Source organism: Caretta caretta, chromosome 7 (assembly GCF_965140235.1).
Source record: "Caretta caretta isolate rCarCar2 chromosome 7, rCarCar1.hap1, whole genome shotgun sequence".
Classification (NCBI taxonomy): domain Eukaryota; kingdom Metazoa; phylum Chordata; order Testudines; family Cheloniidae; genus Caretta; species Caretta caretta.
The window spans coordinates 4662898-4682019 of NC_134212.1; the positions used below are offsets into that span (position 1 = coordinate 4662898).

The following is a 19122-nucleotide window of genomic DNA, read 5'->3' on the forward strand; positions in this document are numbered from 1 at the left end:
AACTCTGGCACTCTGAAACTTCCAAAGTTGAGGAAGTTTTGAAAAGTTAGAGTGGGAAAAGGAAAAATAGAGGAAAAAAATTGAAAGAAAAAACAAAACAATACCCTTCAACATCATTCATTCTATTGCATTAGCTGGCAAAATAAATAAAAAAGGAGAAAAGGGAGAAAATAAAAAATTGAATTTTTTTTTTAAAATTGTTTTTTCAAAAACCAAATCAAAACATAATTTTTAATCAAAATGTAAGTGAAATATTCATTTAATTTTGTTTAGAAATTTTCCCACAAAAAATTTAAAATGAAAATTTTTCATTTGAAATTATTTTTGTGGCGGGGAAAAACAAGGTTTAGGACCAGCTCCAATATTGACAACATACTTTTGCTTCCAACAGCATCAACCCATTGTAATTACTCTTGATATAATAACTGTGTAACATCAGAAGCGCTGCTCTCAGAGGAGGATAATGGTACAAAAGAAGTGCAGTGTATCTGCACAATTTTCTTTCCCTTTTGTCTTTCCTTTTCCATAAGGTACATCAAACTTCAAATGCCTCCGAGGTATTTCATCCTGCAGAAGCAGATATGAGGAGCTTGATTGTCCACTGGGCTGGAGCAGAGCTCCGGCCCAGCGGAGAGTTGGCACTGACAAAATACCAGTCACCATTCCCTGATTCTTCACCACCTGGTCCCAGCACAAATTAAAGCTGCTTTGACTTCTCCCTGTGGAGAATTAGGCATAAAGGAGCCTCGATCTGCCACTCCCTCTGTCCTCCCCCTGACCGCCTGCTTCACATTCCCTACCTCCCCTTATACTGAGCAGTGGAGTTCTGGTCCAGAAAGTCCAGAGCCACCTTCACCAGATTTGCACTAGCGGTGATTTTCCCCACACAGGGGGATACTCCAGGACAAATCTCCTGCCACCTCAGCTTCATTCTGTGCCACAGAAGCGGCACAAAGAGAACCTGGCAGACTGCAGAAGGTGCCCCAAGATGGCTGGTTTCAGCTGGAAGCATTTTGGGCTCACAATAGGCCACAGCAGTAAATAAACTTCCTTAGGCATGAGCTTGTTTCAATTTAAAAAGGGAGAGAGAGACAGAGGCTTGCTTTTGTTGTTTTTTTTTTCCCTGAGACCTGCTACTGGGCTAAACATCCCTGCAGGGCTTCAGAATAAATTGTCAAAAGTAACTAAATCTAGACTGTTCTGTAAAAATCAACTTGGAATGGAATTTCATGTTGATATGTGCCAAAGCTGAGATCTGTGGAGACCTTAGTATCCAATAAGCATTCATATATTTTATGAAGAAGATGATTCCTATTGGCATTTTGAGTACTTTAAGCAAATCTGACCATACAGCTTGTTCTTCCAGTGGTGTATTTTTCTAGGAGCTGCCAAGGAAAAACTTTCCTCTTCATTTTGAGGGCTATGAGAACTTCGTCAAACCAGTTTCTACTTATTTTCTTTCAGCTGGTTACTCAGTGTAATGCTAAATATGTGGAATGCTTCAGTGCTCAGAAAGACTGCAACAAAGAGAAGAACAGAAACTCATCAGTTGTGCCATGTAAGATCAACTCTTTGGTTTGATTACTGCTTAGCGTAACTTTTTGTGTTGAATTCTGTTGGTTATGCATGAAGAGGAGTAGCTGCCAGGAAGGAGAATGGTTGTGTTTTGTTCAGCCAAAGATATCTTGTCTTTAGAAATTACTATGGTGAAACTGAGCAAAAGGACCTGGTGATGGTGTCAGCATAATGCATTGTCCAAGCAAAATGTTAATCTGAAGAGTTCAAGTTTTTGAGTAATTATATGGGGTGGGGTGGGGCAGAATTTTTATCTAGGAAATCACAGTAATGCAGTCATGTTTGCATCTCTGTACTCGGATAATATCTCGCAATGCGATTGAAGTTGATTGTTTGGTAGTGTTGCTACTCTGCGTAAATTACCACATTTGGATGGCTCAGTAAGTAGCACAGTATCAAGCACTCCCCAAAAAAACTGGGGGACTTGGAATATAAACTACATTTCTTCGGAGGAAACAGAATGTGTTGAGGGAGTTATGTATGTCCTTGGGTGACTAATCAACAGGGATTGCCTCAGCTGTGGAGACAGCTGCCTGCTTGCCCCAAGGTCAGCGAAATGGTCATAAAGCAATGCTGGAAAAAGACCGGAGAAGCAAAATAAATCAGATGGTTTTGTGTGCAACTGGAGGCAAATAGAACACTGTAGTCAAGAATTATCTGAAATCCCCTGCCATCACTGTATAGGCTGTTATTTGATCATTCAGCCTGCTGTGAAAATCTTTGCTATAGTAAAATCTGATTCCTGAAATTACTTCGTCCTTTTAGGAATATTGTACAACTTTTCATTTTATATTCTGCTTTGGCTGGCAATGCTTTATCACAGTTAAAGTGCGGGCCTGCTGCTGGGGGAGATGGGATTTCTGTTAGATCTGATTTGTTAAAGTCATCTCAGAAATTCATGCTTTCTGCACCATGCCATGACCAGACTGTGATCATTTTTTTCATCTTATAGCTGAACGTGCTAGGGTGGGTCTCGCGCCACTGCCTGGAATGAAGGGAACTGATTACATTAATGCCTCTTATATCATGGTGAGAAAGTCAGCACTTAAATATAGAGCAAAATCAACTGAAAGGTGCTAAGTACCAGATTCCTACAATTGTCTTAATTTTGCATATAATGATTGAGTATAAAAGATGAAGTTTTAACACATTTCATAATGTAAAACTTTTAACTATCTTTAATAAAATATCATTGTCTAAAATATTTCAATTATGCAAAGCATTTTTATGGAATGAATTTTTCCATTACATGCACTCAAATAAATATTGGCATTAAGAGTAAATGAAAACAGCAGGGACTCTGAGAAGTGGAAATGTACTCAGAGTGAAAATGGTTTGTGTAGAAATATTAATAATAGCACAGGAAAAAATTAAAGTTGTTCAGAATGTTTTCAGCTGTAGTCAAAACATTATCTGTTCCTATAAATAAAATGTCAGGCTTTAAAAGTACTCAGTGCAATAAGGGACGGTGTGGTTTTGTCTTTGCTTTATAAGGGTTACTACAGGAGCAATGAGTTCATCATAACCCAGCATCCTCTTCCACATACAACTAAAGACTTCTGGCGAATGATCTGGGATCACAATGCACAGATCATTGTCATGCTGCCAGACAACCAGAGCTTGGTAAGTTAAACACTTAACTATGTATGTACTATACTTCAATTATTGAGCATAGCAGGGTGCAGGAATTGGGTCACTCATGCAGGCTGGTTATGTTTCCATTGAAAATATAGCTAATTTTGAGCCATATACTTAAATCTGGGTTCATGCAGCAAGCTTGTTACTGTCAATCATGTCGTTGCTCTCTTTCAAATCATAGTATCCTCCTGTAGGTGAAAGGTAACCCTCAACTAGTGTATCCTGCCTGGACTGAATTCCTAATGCACTGAAGGAAATCATACAGCTTCCTCAGAGCAGAGCAAAAATGATAGTTTAAGACTCTGTGCTATGTGTTTGTGGCCCATGTGATGGAAAGGATGGGAACAATGAAGTTATTCATTTGCCGGGGGCTAAGGTTAAGGACAGCAAGTGGTAACAGAGACAAGAGTGTAGTTATTAGTTTGCTCGGGGGGACCTAAGGTTAAGGAGGTCAAAGAGAGGATAAATACATTATTTCTGATTGAAGGGGAAAGCAGTTGTGGTTGTATATGGGGATATAAATGGAAATAAAAGAGAGGGAGAATTGAAGTGTTGGAGGTGAGACAGGTGAAGGGTTAATGATAGCTTTCAGGTTAACCGGCATATGATGAAGAAGAAGGAGTGCTGAAAGGCATTAAGGTCTGAACAGTTGATTTTTTTCATATGTGCCTGACTAAAGTGTGGCTGAGAATGATAGGGAAATAATGGTCTTCGTTACAAGAAAAGAGTGGTTGTGAGGGCTGCTATGTTTATATTCTTCCTTAGTGCGGTGAGATTAAAGGGATCAGCAGGAATTCCCAGGGAAAGAGCGTTCAGATAAGCACTATCAAGTCAAAAAGAATTGATGAAAAGAGAGAGTGTCTGGTGAAAATGAAGCAATGCTGCTGAACAGTTCTGATTATGATATAACTGGGAGAGGTGACACTTGGCTTGATAGGAAAATACCTTGGAAGGCAAATCATCTTGGAAGGACACATAGTGCCAGATTCTGCCTCTGTTGTGTTGAGGGTGGTGGGGGTTGCCCTGGAAACAGGCGCCGGAATTTGGCACAAACTTTGTGACATGTTTAATGTCAATGTGGGTGAAGCTGAACATACAGAGCTGAAAGAAAGATGACAATGCAGACTGACTACTGTGTCTGAGTGAGTTTAGTCTGAGGAAGAAGGGTGAAATTACTACGGAACAATCAATGATATTAGGGACTGTTTGAATATCGTTCTGTAGACTGAAGGCAACCTTTCGAGAAGCACCTGAGTGACGGGAGCCTAAGTCCTGTTTTCAAAACAGACATAAGCACTTGGGAGCCTAAGTATCATTGGAAGTCTTGCCCTGGGCCTCAGAGGGAGAAAATCGATTCATAGCTGCAGAGGATAATGGTTCATGTTTTTTTCAGAAGGAAAAACAATTTGCCTGATCTTGTCCTCGGAGACACAGGCAAGCAATGCCATGTAGTATGTTAAATTAGCTTCTGTGCTTATGATGGTGTGTGCCATACGTCCCTGAATCCAAGAACAGGCACGGCCCTTGGGTCTACTATTCCTTCCATCCTTTGGATCAGTGACTTAGGGTGCACAGTTGTTTTTCAAAAACCATTTTCTTGATAGTATAATCTACAGCTGGTTATTATTAAAAGTACTGAAACTCTTAATCCTTTTTTCCCCATCACTGTGCTCTTTTTATTCAGAATTTACCCTTGCTTCTTCAGTAGACGGTTTTTGCTGTAGCCTAAAGTTTACAGAGAATTAAGCTGACCTGCTGTTTTCCTCAGGGTTAGGAATGTTTGGGTTTCTTTTTCTCAGTTCATGAAATTTCAACACCTAGATATGACAACTTACAGTGTTCTGATCCAAAGCGCAATAAAGTCAGTCAGAATCTCTCCCCTGACAGTATCAGGTTTGGATGAGACCAAGATAGATAGGAATTAAAGACAATAGCAAACAATTTCTAAAGTTCACTGCGTGTTTCTAAACAGGTACCTGACCTGACTGCAAAAGAAAGGGAGTAATGTACTGGGTAGACAGCAGGTGGTGTAGTCTGGGAAAGCTTGTGTCTACATAAAGGTTAAGTGTAAGTTAACTAAAATAACCATTTCCCTCTGAAACCAATTAAAAAGCAGACTTGCACTATTTGGGAGGCACAGGAAGGATTACTTGGAGGCTTGCTGACTACTATAATAAATCTCTTTTAGACACAAACAGTTTTAAGGATCACTTTCTGGTCATATCTATCTATCAAATCAGTTTTTGGATCCACTGGATTTTTCAGTCATGTGTAAAATAAGCTATTTGGAGGACTGCGGTGATCTGCTTGTTTTATTCCCCCAGGCAGAAGACGAGTTTGTATACTGGCCAAGTCGCGAAGAATCCATGAACTGTGAGGCCTTTACCGTGACCCTAATCAGCAAAGACAGACTGTGCCTCTCTAATGAAGAGCAAATTATCATCCATGACTTTATCCTTGAAGCGACCCAGGTAAAGTGAACCCCCACAATAGGTGCATTTGGGCTCTGCCTTTCACCTAACACGTTAGTGCCTTCAGTTAAACTTTGCAATAAGACAGAGTTTGCAAATGATTTTCAGGAGGATTTACTTGTAAATATATTGCCTGTGTGCCCGGTGCAGGGGGAAGGATATTGCTCTCGGTTCCTTTTCCTTCTCACTCCCCAAACGTTAGTTTTCCAAGTCTTTCACTTCCAAGAAGATTGCTTATCAGCATTCCAGTTCTCTAGATGGTTAGGCTAGAGCATTTCATCTCTGCTTATCTGATTCCAAAGTCAGGAGGTTTTTCATGCAGCAGTCACGGTAGTTGATTGACTTATTTTTTAAAAGACACTGAGATGCAGTGTCCCATTTCCCCTTTTATAAATTCAGATTTTATAAATGAATTGTTTTGAAGCGATGATGGTGGCTCTGCATTTGCTGAACCACATTTATATTGAGCGACAACACCTACTCTTTAACTGATATCACAATGGCAGGTGTATTTAGCTGCAGGGAAGAAGATATTGTTACAAGCCTTTGGTAGCCTTTTTAGTATGGATACCTTTGGTCGCTCTTCTCTTGTTTGACCAGCTGCCCTTTGAATATTAGAGATGCTGAAGAGGCCAGTGGACTAAGAAAGACCTATGTGGAGGTGGGCCCTGAATTGAAATGGAAAATATTTAAACAATTAAATATTTCATTATATTCAAAATTATTTAGTATGGGCCCAAACCTGCTCCCTGGTGCCTCTGAGATGCCAGAGCTGCACAGCTTGGCTGTGCTCTGCATTCACCCAGATCTCACTGACTCCTGCGTGGGCAACTACAGAGCCATTGCATGGCTGGATAATGTCTTCCCCTCTCCACAGGGGGTGACTAGAAGGGGTCACTGTGCATGTACATTGCCTGCCTCTGCATCACAGTGCCAGGGAGGGTTTTGTGTTGCTGAATGGCAACTAGTGGAATCTCACAGGGGCTACACAGCCTGCAGGCTGTTGAGTGATGGCTCTGAAATGGAGAGGGGATAGGGAGTGGAGCGCTGTCCAGCAGGCAGGAGGTTCCCCCCATAGCAGTTAGGGAGAGGGGAGCATTGTGTTATCACGCAGGCAGGGGCAAGGATCACACAGGCACTTGCTGTACCACGGACATAAAGAGATTTATGGAAGACTACCCAGAAATGCTACACACCAACACACCCTGGTTCTCTCGGAGAGCTTCAGGACCAAGAGCTCTGTGATCTATCTCAATGGTTCTCAGCCGGTGATCTGCACACTCCTGGGGGGTCTGCAGACTATGTCTAAAGGGTTTGCGAAAGGTTGTCATTACCATAGAACAGTGGCTTGGAACCTGTAATCCACAGACCCCTGGGTGTCCGCAGACTATGTCGGTGCTTTTCAAAGGGGTCCACACCTCCAGGGGCCTGCAAATGAAAAAAGGTTGAGAACCATCCATCTAACTTGCCTCTACAGAGAGGAGGACTCAACTTCCTCTCCCCACCACGGACCCCTTCAAAGAGAGAGAGGATCCGGTGACTTTGAAACAATTCTGGGATTTGTTCCTGGCTGTGCTTTCTTCTTGTGTAGGAGGAGCAGCACCACCATGGTTAATGCCGCCCTCGGGGAGGGAGGGAAGCGTAGGGTCCCTAGTCAGCTACCAAGAGAGAGGATTGGGAGAAAGTGCTGTGTGTCACCTCTGTTGCCCCCACCTGTGTGCCAGCCTATCTGTCCCAGGATTGGTCAGCTTGCTGCACAGCTGAATACGCAGCGGTCTGGGGCGCATCGACAGTAGAGTTGCACATAGGTGTGGATGATGCACACATCCACGTATTACGTAGTGACCTGCCGGGAGATGAGAATACTGTTTCCATTTCTGCCCCCTCTCGTTTCTTTCATTGACGGGCAGAATGGGGAGGAATGTCCCGCTATCAAGCCTCAGCATCCCTAAGTGTATGAATGTGGAGTTAAAATGGCTAATGACAGGACGGTTTTTCGTTTCAGGATGACTACGTTCTGGAAGTACGCCACTTTCAGTGTCCCAAATGGCCAAACCCAGATGCCCCTATAAGCAGTACCTTTGAACTTATCAATGTAATCAAGGAAGAGGCCTTAACAAGGGATGGCCCCACTATTGTTCATGATGAGTATGTCACCTGCCTTCTCTCATTTATATACAGGTTGTAAAAGAAATATTATGCTGGATAAGGGTGTAGATGGAGGAAAATGTCCTCACTTCTCTGGAGAGGATGGGTTTTCATGGCCTAAGCACCAGGATCAAAGTACTTAGGCTCCCTGAATTGCAGCCAATCATGCTTCAAAGGCAAATAAATTGAGTTTAACGCAGTTTATTATGTTTGGGGCTTTCAGGCCAGACCCTAAAATCTGAGGTCTGCTCTGCATGCACGTTGGACTGCTCTGCACTGGGGAAACTCGCCCTGAAACTCCCCCCGCCCCCAAATTCTAATGGCTTTAAACCCCATGAGAGCCATAGTTTAGACCAGACTCCAGAGTTGTTTTTTTTTATGAAACCAGTTTCAAAACCACTCCCAGGACTCCTGTAATAATTTAGGTCTAATGCCACCTATGACATAGGGCTTTACTTCGACAGTATGTAAGTAGGATTGAACAAGTCCAGCTCCGCTTGTTCTCAAGATGCTCAGCAAGGATCATTTGTGCCACAGAAGCTGAGGTTTGTTTATGGAGGGTTTATTTTCCCCAGTTCCTACAACCATTCTGTGGAGCCAGCTTGACATCAGCTGGATGAGAAGGAAACACCCACCCCCGCAAGAGGTGTCGCTGCTTTCTAACAAATAGTTCTGCAAAGCAACCACACGTTTGTGTGCCCAGTAACAATTCAACAGCTGATTATAGATGATGCTGGTTGTAAAGCAGAGCCTAGTGCCTGACAGCCCCACAACAGCTCTTTTTCAGAGGGAGAAATTCACCACCGTGCAGGGGACCAGCACAAGAACTATGCACCACTTAAGTCCCAAGGAAGCCCATGCAGGGTAAACTCTTAGTCTGGGAACCACTTTGAAGAACTGTTGTGAGAGCCATTAGACCATCCACGATCTTTAGTCACTGTTGCAGCAAGATACATTGGAGCTAATGGGGAAATCTTTGAGGTCTTACTTATTTTGCAAAAGCATTACCATACACTGATATTTCAGTGTCAGGCTGACGACTGAGATGTAAAATCGCCTGTTAATATTCTGCTGCTGCAAAGTAACCTTTCCGTTAACGTCCCCTGTATTGCTACTGCGACAGTTTCTCATGACAAACTCCTACAAAGAGTGACTTGGGCCTGGGCAAGTGGTTTTTCTCCCTTTCTGCCTCACTAATGCATAGTGTAAGCTCTGTTGGGTTTTGGCAGCTTTTATTAATTTGAGGCTAGTTTTAATATTAATGCTTGGGCTAGTCTGTAGTGCCGTTTTGCTGCTCTTGCATTATTCAAGATTATGCTTTACAAAATTAGAACCATTATTGATTTGGGTATTTCATGCTAGGCTCCCCCCTCGCACCCTCCCAGAAAAAAAACCCAAAACAAATCCTCAAAACTGTGATTCTAAAAGCGCTGAGTTACTTTTTTCTGTAAATTGCTTTTTTGGTTTATTTGTCGTAGTCAGTGATTTTTATTTTTATGCCTAGCATATAATGTGTATTGCACCTTTGATTTGGAGGCTGAGCAAATGTAGCTGAAAATGAAAATCTCCCTTTAGTATGTGCAACAGCCGCATCCAATAATCCACTAATAATTACAACTGCAGATTAATCCCAATTGTATGGATTTGCAAATACTAAATTTAAGTGGGATTTAGGAAGTACTTGGTAGACAACTTGATGAAGAAACATTTCTAAAAAGTTCTGGAACTCCACCTACAAACCTCATGTTAAACACTAACAATTTACACCCAAATTTTCAAATTTTGGCTGCCTATATTTATGCACCAAATTAAGGATTTTGTGGTCTGATTGTCCGAGATGTTGAGCACACAGCAGCTCCCATTCAGGACACTGAGCGCTGTAGGTAATCAGCCTCTCTAAAAATCAGCCCATTAGTGCCTTAAATAGGCATTTAGGTGTCTCCCTTTAGGCACCTATGTTGTCCTTATCCCATAAGGACAACGAGCCATGCCTCGTTTGGTGTGCAGTTCAGAGGTGAATAAGGCAAAGCCCATGCTGACTGAGGGCTTGTCTACACTACCCACCGGATCGGCAGGCAGCGATCGATCCAGCGGGGGTCGATTTATCGCATCTAGACTAGACACGATAAATCAACCATTGAGCGCTCTCCCGTTGATTCTGGTACCCCACCAGAATGAGAAGTGCACGCGGAGTCGATGGGAGAGCGTCAGCTGTTGACTTACCGCAGTGAAGACACCGCAGTAAGTAGATCTAAGTACGTCGACTTCAGCTACGCTATTCAGGTAGTTGAAGTTGCGTATCTTAGTTTGACCACGAGCAGTAGTGTAGACAAGCCCTGAGGCGAGGTGTCTCACTTTTGACTAAATTCCGTTTGCAGTTATCTTTGGAAATCACCGAGGCAGTGTTGTGTTTAGTCATATTACAATGAGGCAGCGATCCTGTGGAAATAATAGCATGTAATCCTGTTGTTAAAGACTGTATCACAATACAAACACAGAAGGGGAAGCAGAGTCAAGGTTGGCTTGAGTTCTTAACATTCTTTTAACATAGTCTTTGCGTTTCTTTGCCATGGGTTTGTTGCTATGGGCATGGACATGGCTGGAGCTTGCTCCATACCAGCAATCCTGGCACAGACATTTGACCTGACTCTGGTATCTCACAAACAGATTCTGCATTGCCCGCAGGTCACAAGCCATTGCTAAAATTCTGATTGGGTGCCTCCAGTGAATCGGTATCAGTAGCATTTCTTGAACGCCTTTATATTTGAGCCACACCCAGAAGTGCAGCCTTTTGCCTACAAACGAGCCCTAGCTCAATTGAAGGGTGTTAATGAGATGTTTGTCATTGACTCTTGGGCACTTAGTATCCATCTTAGGCTTTGTTTACACTGGACTTTCATTGGCAAAACTTTTGTCCTTTAGGGGTGTGAAACACCCCCCCCCAACCCCCGATTGACAAAAGTTTTGCCAATGAAAAGCGCCGATGTGAACAGCGCTTTGTCGGCGGGAGAGCTCTCTTGCTGTCAGAGCTACTGCCGCTCTTTGGGGGGGGGAGTTTTTTGTTGGTGGGGAGGCTCTCTCCTGTCAACAAACAGTGGCTACGCTGCGCACCTTTTAGCAGCATGGCTGTAGCCACACAGCTGTGTTGCTGAAAGGTGCGTAGTGCAGACATAGCCTTCGACGGTCTTACCTAATTGTCAGAGGGAGAGGAAGAACTACGTTCGTTTTGGTTGTAATGGCTTGTGATTTGCTTGAGTTCCCATAAACGGACTGTAAAATACACTCCAACATAATGGAAACACTTCTACGCAAACAGCATGTGAAATTTAACTCTGCTTTTGTGCAGTCCAAGCAGGGTATTTTTAAATGGTTCACATTATTTTGTTGATATGGTTCTTTAAATTGGAAACCACAGTTAGCTCAAAATAGCCCGGATATGGTTAGTGCTGCTTTTCCATTAAAATGGCTAAAAATGACTTCTTCGCCCATATAAAGTAGAGCATTCAGTATTTATAAAAAATAAAGAAAACGGTGTCTATAGCACTTGAATAAGCCTGAATCAAAGCTCCGTGGCAATTTGCCAAGGCTCCCAGGTTCACCTCTGTACATCTGACCGTGACAGTGTTGTGGTTTGCAGGTATGGAGCTGTGTCAGCCGGAACGCTGTGTGCCCTGACCACCCTGTCCCAACAACTGGAGAATGAAAATGCTGTCGATGTTTTCCAAGTGGCAAAGATGATCAATCTTATGCGGCCTGGAGTATTTACAGACATTGTAAGTCTTTCAGTGGAGGATAAAACTGATCCTTATAAGGCTTGTGCTGACAAGTAAAACTTGAATTAAAACACGCACACAACGTGGTGTCCATTACCAAGCCTTGTTGCCTCTACTGCCAAGCAATGGAAGTTGCTTAATGGGCCTGTTTGTGTTTTCATGCATCTCCGAGGCTCCCACACAGGCTCTCAGTACATTAAGCACATTCAGAAAATAATCGCAACCCAGTGCTACTACAGCTTCAGCAGAACCAAAGAGAGGGAGCCCTAGTGAAATAATGGGCCTGATTCTGGGAGTCACTCCACTCCCTCTGCACTGAAAACATGTCAGAGTCCCCCATGGGTATAGAAACAGTCCCAGCATAGGGGACAGAGGGGAGACTGGGACATAACGCACTGCACTTCAGCTGTCTTTGTCTGGTCGTCCCTAACCATAGGGTGACCAGATGTCCCATTTTTATAGGGACAGTCCCTTTTTTGGGACTTTTTCTTATATAGGCTCCTATTACCCCCCACCACCTGTCCCATTTTTTCACAGTTGCTGTCTAGTCACCCTATCTAACCATAGCCAGTTGATGTAGTTCAGAGTAACCCCCAGACTAAGACCCAGAATCAGGGAGCCATAACTGTCTTCTTCACCCACTCCTGCCCCCAAGGTGCCATCTGAGAATCTAGCCCGACATCTGTAGTTAGTGTCTGTTTATATTCTCAGAGCCAATATACACAAAGATCATGAAATCACCGCCATTCTGACTGTCATTTTACATAGTCATTGCGCATAAATTTTACAGTGTTGTTAAAGGTACACATAACAATGAAATGAAGGAGGAAAAAAGAAAATGGTGTAACTGGAAGGAAGCCCTGATTACTAGAAAGTTAGCAGAGGGCTTCTTAAGTTTACCCTGATAAGCCGTACAGTTTCTTGCACGTTACATAATGTACTTCACAAGTGCATTTCTGGCCTGACCCAATGCCTTTGAAATCAGTGGGAAGACTCCAGACAACACTGGATCAGTTCCTGTAAGAGTCACCCTGAGTCACCCTGAATATAAGGCAGTATTACATGTGCTGTGTTTGGTTGCTCACCAGATAATCTTCTTTGCTATCTTTAGGATCCAAATTTGTATGAATTAAACTGACAAAACTGACAAACCTACTGCTTCCTACTCTGTAACATCTTAATGCTTTCACGTGTTAACAACAATTGCTTGTTATGTCCTCTGAATATGGGAGGATTTTAACTCTATAGTTTAAATACTGGCTTGATATGGTAGCATTGACTGGGTAGAGAAGACAGCAAGATGAAAGTAAATAAATATTCTATAAGAATTTGAAAACATGGCAGCATGCCTATGAAGTACATTAGTTGAGCATGATCTGTTACTGAATTTCTTGACCACATTTACCAATTATACTCATATTGGTGGTTTTACTGGCCCCATGCATTTCATGTTAAAATAATGGGTTCATTCTGATGACTCTTCATGACCAGCTACACTGAAAATGCAAAGCAGAAATGCATTCTCTTAAACAGCATGGGGATTGAAACCATTTGTCCTTTTCATTCCAGGAACAGTACCAGTTTCTTTATAAAGCAATGCTAAGCTTGGTGAGCACTAAGGAAAATGGAAATGGTCCCATGACACTGGACAAAAATGGCGCTGTGATGGTCAGTGATGAACCGGATCCTGCAGAAAGCATGGAGTCTCTTGTCTAATTGGAATCTTGAAAAGGCACTTCATTTGTAGAACTTCTGAAGACGGAGTGAACTTTTTTGAGGCCTTTTTTGCCAGACTCTAGGTTATACAATAACCCAATTACTTTTTTACACTGATAAAAGTTTTTATATTTATTTTTTGCCATTTTATGTCTTAATGGTAGCCTACTGAGCATTCGCACCTCTGTTTCTTTCACACAGCGCACCGCCATTTTCTCTAGTTTGCACTATATGATCAGTGTTACTGCCTATAATATTCTACTACAAAAGCAAGCCCTGACATTCCATGACAACAAACGTTACTTTTTAGTTTAAATGCAGTGAAGTTTTGTTAACTACAGTGACCCTTGAATCTTAAATCTTGAATGCTAGACCAGATAGATTCTTTCTACAAGAAATACTGCACCCCTTCAGACTCCTAATATTTATTGCTTTAATTTTAATTGTTGTAGGTCTTCTGTATTCCAGTTCAGTGGATAAGCAATATTCATCCTTTCTTGATACAATGTGGCAGGTGATTACTAGCTACAGTGAAGGTAGAATAGCCTCATGGAGCTGAAACAATTGCTTTTGTATTGTTTCAGATTCTGCTTTTGTATACTTGGAGGTCTAAGAATTGCTTCACATGGAACACATAAAATTACATTCAAAAAACGTAAAGAACAACTCATACCTGGGACACAGTCACGGATTTTGACATTACAGCTTCAAAGCTTCCCCAATTATTCAGAATAAAAATGTCAGTTTTAGATTTTAAAACCACCATATGGGAAAGTGTGTTATTTTTTATTTTCATCATAGCGAATTCAATGAAAACTCTGCTACAATCTAAAATAGGTCTGTTTTCAGACACATGAAGGTAGCAATATTTTACATTACTAAGCTATTCAATCTTTTAAACACATTAATTTCCTTACTATTTCTTGAACAGGACCTCACACCTAATGGTATGTCACATGGCGAAGACAGGCGTTTCTTAATTTCATAACTGTTAGATGCCATTTTTACAGGTGTGTAATTTTCATATTTTAGTGCTAAAACATAAAGTACTGATCCATATTTACTGGTGAAGCAAACTAATAAAAATAACTACCTATAAAAGTACATTCTTCCGCTTTTATTTTTTGCCAAACTAATTATTTAGTACAAACCTCTTGATTCCATTCTCCCTCCCACATAAATCAAACATTTTCCCCAAATTACGTTATTTAAACAGTGTTGTTATCTTGAGCACTTAGGTGTAATCCCTCATTGGTTCCCTAATCTTGTGTATTTTGATCCCAGTTGAGCAAAGTACTTAAGTCCATCCCTATCTAGCAAAACCCTTAAGCAACTGCTTAAAGCTAAGCACGTCCATAACAGCTTTGCTAAATAGGTATGGTTTGCTCTAAAATTGGATGTGTTAATTTGACAGTTTGGATGTTTGGTGTAGATTTAAAGGCATTATCCCTTATATAGAGATTTATTTTCATTAGTTTTAAATTCCAACCAAACAAAAAGGGCACTGTAATGTTTCAGGACTTGCTGTCAAAATATTACAGCATATTTTTCACTTACATGTAAAACCATGGGTTTTCTTCCTGTTTTCAATACACCCTCACTCAGATGTAAGCATCTGACAGGCAAACCCACTTCTTTGGTTGAATTATTAATTTGGGTTTCTGGCGGGTTAGAGATAAACTAGTGATTCTGTGCATTTTCATACGAAAGGACATTTAAGTGAACTTCAGTTGGTGTAAATCAGTGTAGCTTCACTGATCTGAATGCAGCTATGCTACGTTACACAGGCAGAGCAGCTGGCCCTTTATTTTTAATGATGGAAAGATTTCTTCATGCTGACAGACCTGGTTCATCCAGTTTTCTAAGCATTTGAAAAATTTCAACAGTAACAACTATGTCATTACCTTGAATTTATCTGAATTTATTTAACCTCTTGATACTAGCGGTCCAAAATAGCTGCTGATACCACAAAGCGATGCATAAAACGTTCGTGTTTTCTATCAGAAAATCCCATGTCCAGCACCAAGGAACTGATTCGAATAAAAAAATGTCAAGATGACTCAGAATAACCCTTCAGTGCTAGTGCTGTGGAGCGCCCATCAATAGCTAGCATTAGGCAGCTCAGCACTCAGGGGTCAGCCAGTCTAATCTGCTAAGAGTTCAGATTGGCTTTCCAATCTCTTCAAAAACAGGAATCCTTCAAGCACATTTCAAGTATTGCTGTCCGCACTGCGTAGGCTGGGGCTGAGAGCCTTCCAAGCGAAGTTAATTTGCCAATCTGCGCTGGTGCCGGACGCTTCAGTGCACCCATTGCTGGCAATGGCCGCTGCACCGGGAAATTCCAGCTCTTGGCACGGAAAGACTGATCAGCTCACATCTGAAAGATTTGAGTTCCTGGGGGGGATATAATTCAGGTCCTGGCAAGAACAAAATGGCTTGCAGATTAACAGAGGTATTTAGAGAGTTGAATTTGTTCAGTCCATTTAGTAATAAGTTACTCTTCATTTCAGTGTGGTTTGGGGGAGGCAGAAGCAGAGTGGAAGTGGACTGTTTTAATGAGACACTGCCCCGCTCTTCTTGGGCTGGTTCCTTACATTTGTGCCATTTTTTTTTAAAGTCAGATGACATATGGGAACAGGGTTGAATGTTGATGAATGTTTTTGAAACCCATGCATTTGTATAAGCATTCTCCCATACTTGAAACACTTACACAGGGCTTAACCCATGGGGAAATAACTGTGATGGATGTCTTGACTTTTCCCTTGCTTTTTTTTCTCATGGGAATCAAGAAGTGTATTACTATTATGTTCAACTGTGAAATAGCCAGCAGGATGGCAATGTCATGTTGTCCGTGAGGGTGGGTGGGGATAGGAGTTCCACGCAAAGGTCAGAAATAAGAGTGCATGGGCCAAATTCATTCATTCAAGCAGCTGCAATTCTACTGACTTAACAAGATTTGCACCTGTTTCCCTGGGGCTGCGTGTGACTGAACATATGTTAACAGATCCTTACTCAGAGAGGTATGCTGAGATGCTGGCATTTGTCTGTCTCACCAAAATCAAGTCCCACACGTGCAGGGCAACAAACTGGCACATTTTTGCTGTCACCACTCTGCCCCTACACACATTGTGATGACATTTCAATCGTTATTACAATATAGTTGTGATGCCTTTCACACATTGGAAATTCTCGAAGGATGTGCAAGTCTGCAAATTAGGAGGAATTTAAGCATTGCTTGGCTGTAAACAATGGTCCTCACCACTTGCGCTAAAGGGAAAGGGGAATAATGGATTGCAAACGAGTGTGTGTGTTTTCGGGTGTGTGTGCACACACGCTTTCTAGAAAATGTTATTTCCCCATCTTTTATAAGGGTATTCGGCCGGGAGACCAGGCGAGAGAAGTACAGGGCTTTTATGAACGGAGTCCTTAGTAATGACCAAGAATTTCTGCAAAAGCTGCTCTCTGTTAACAACATCCAAAAATCAGTGGCATTCTCCGTCTAAAGCCCCGATCCGTCAGACACTTACCAACACGTTAAACTTTACACACGTGAGTCGTTCTGTTAAAGTCAGTGGCACTATTCGCACGTGTCCAGTTAAACACATTGAACAAGTGTGTGCAGGACCCAGGGCTAAAGAACTCTCGTTCTGAAGCAGCATTTGTCCTTAACATTTCTGTTTCTAAATATGACTTTTGGAAACAAAAAAAAAAGGCTAAAGTTTATTCTTTGTGTTTGCTTCTGATCTTTTATTCCTCTCCTGTGGATCCATTCTGTGTTACTGGATTTATTTACTGGATCAGCAAGGTTTCAATCCTTTTTCAAATACCTGATTGCTTGAATTGCTTCCCTCAGAGTGATCTGTTGGAACACTAGAAAAACAACCTTTCTAATGACACAGCACAACTGCCTTGTTGTTCATCCTTTTCTGTTTTTTTCAACAGATGCATTTTATTTGAAAGTTAAAATATAGATATCAGTTTTTACCAAAGATACCTATTACTAATTCTCAGAAAAAAAAATCTTAATTTAAAGAAAAAATAATAAAATGTAGGAGTCTAAAATATTTTGCAGTCATGCTCTCAAATTCATTCTCTTCTGCCATCAACTCCTGTGTTCTGAAGTTTATGTTCAAATGGTGCCAGTGAATTTTTATATGAAGGCAAAAAGGCATAATTGTTAGTCCACTGCATTGCTTTTATTTCCCCCACTTTCTCTCTTTGTTGCCATTCTAACAATGTAAACTACATTGACTTTGCTTATCTAAGGAGAAGGCACACAAAATGGAGAGAGGAAGAGAAGGAACTGTAATGAAGAGATTTGGCCTCGACTTTATCTTTGCTGTTAAACTGTTTTTAGTATTTTTGTTAAATATTTGCAAAGGGAAGCATTTTCTACAGAAGATAATTAATTAATTTCAAGAAAAATGTCTTGAGTTTTAAGAATAAGCATGTCTCCAAAAGAGGAGATAGTCAATTTTATAAAATGTCACAACTCTCCAACATTTGGGGTAGTGACTTTTTTGTTTGTTTGTTTTGTTAGAACGTTTGAAACTAGCAAGCAGCCATTGTTTCTAAAAAACTAAGCATTCACATCTACTCATAGTTCCTTTTCCTTCATTTTGAAATAGCAGAAATCCTTAAAACTGTAAATATTTTGTTGCTTGGGTAAGCATCTTCTGGGAACTTTGTATCTATGGTATATAATCATAGAATTTTATATTTTCATATAAAGCTAATTTTTTTCTAGTTTCAACTCCTTCATAGTTTTTTTGTGGTGGACATGTGAAGACATACTTTCTGTGTATTGAAGTAGTGAAACACGATCATCACATTCCAAAAAGAATTCAACACATGTTTTTTCTTTGGGGGCAGTGATTGTGAAAGTTGGATTTTCTTTCAATTCCATTGTCAGTGTGTGTGCAATAGGAATTAGACTTAGTCAGCCATTGGAGAAGTTCGTCTCATTGATCCATTCCGGGGGGAGGGGGGAGAATTGGTGTTTGGTTTTGGGAAGTTATTTTTTGATTGCTTTTTGTTTTGTTTTTGGTTTTAGGGGGTTTTTTGTTTGTTTTGGGTTTCGGTTTTTTTGTAACTTGAAAATCTCCTTTTTGTTATGTTTAAAACTATATCAAATCATTCTATTATAGTGTTATTTAATATGTAAATTGTATTGCTATACATAAAATAAAGTATGGTTTTTGATGTATTTTACAGACTTCTTTGTTATTTCTACCAGATTTGTACAAAATACCAAAGTTTAGGTGTATATTTCATTAGAGGAGGCGTGTTCGTCTGCTGAAGGCCCTGATCCTGTAATCCCTACTCAGATAAAATCTCCATTGACTTCAGTGAGAAAGAATAAGGGCCCTGATTCAGCAAATCCCTGCATCCCTGAGTAACTTCACTCATGTGACTAGTCCTATTGAGGTCAATGAGACTGGACATGTGAGTGAATTAATGTATGTGTTGGCAGGCTCAGAGTGTAAGGACTTCAAGCTCCGGCCCAGCACTACGCTCTTTCCTTATGGCTAATGGTTGTTTCGGCTTCAAAATATCTTTTTAAAATAAAAAAAGTAGGTGGGATGTTTTTAAGATCACACATGCACACGCACGGTTGTAGCCAATGGTTCCCATTAGTGGAGCTGGGGGTTGTGCACCTTTTGCAACCATTTCAGTATTTCCTCTTCTCTGCTGCTTGTATCTATTCAGTGCATGTGCCACCTTTTTAATGGTCGTGGAGCAATCTCTTGGGCTTCTGGGGACAATCTCCGGCAGTTCCACTACTGGCAGTTGTAGATTAT

General features: G+C 41.1%; 1 protein-coding gene across 5 annotated transcripts in view; it reads left to right on the forward strand.

Annotated features, from left to right (window-relative positions):
- Nucleotides 1-18527, forward strand: part of PTPRG (protein tyrosine phosphatase receptor type G) — a 618498-nt gene extending 599971 nt beyond the window's left edge. For all 5 annotated transcript variants that reach the window (XM_048858998.2, XM_075130209.1, XM_075130210.1 and 2 more), the window contains 7 exons: nucleotides 1465-1558; nucleotides 2528-2604; nucleotides 3070-3198; nucleotides 5538-5684; nucleotides 7690-7832; nucleotides 11470-11605; nucleotides 13175-18527. In XM_048858998.2, coding sequence (XP_048714955.1) covers nucleotides 1465-1558; nucleotides 2528-2604; nucleotides 3070-3198; nucleotides 5538-5684; nucleotides 7690-7832; nucleotides 11470-11605; nucleotides 13175-13321 — 873 coding nt within the window. In that variant the 3' untranslated portion in view covers nucleotides 13322-18527. The remainder of the gene's footprint in view (nucleotides 1-1464; nucleotides 1559-2527; nucleotides 2605-3069; nucleotides 3199-5537; nucleotides 5685-7689; nucleotides 7833-11469; nucleotides 11606-13174) is intronic.
- Nucleotides 18528-19122: the final 595 nt, after the last annotated feature.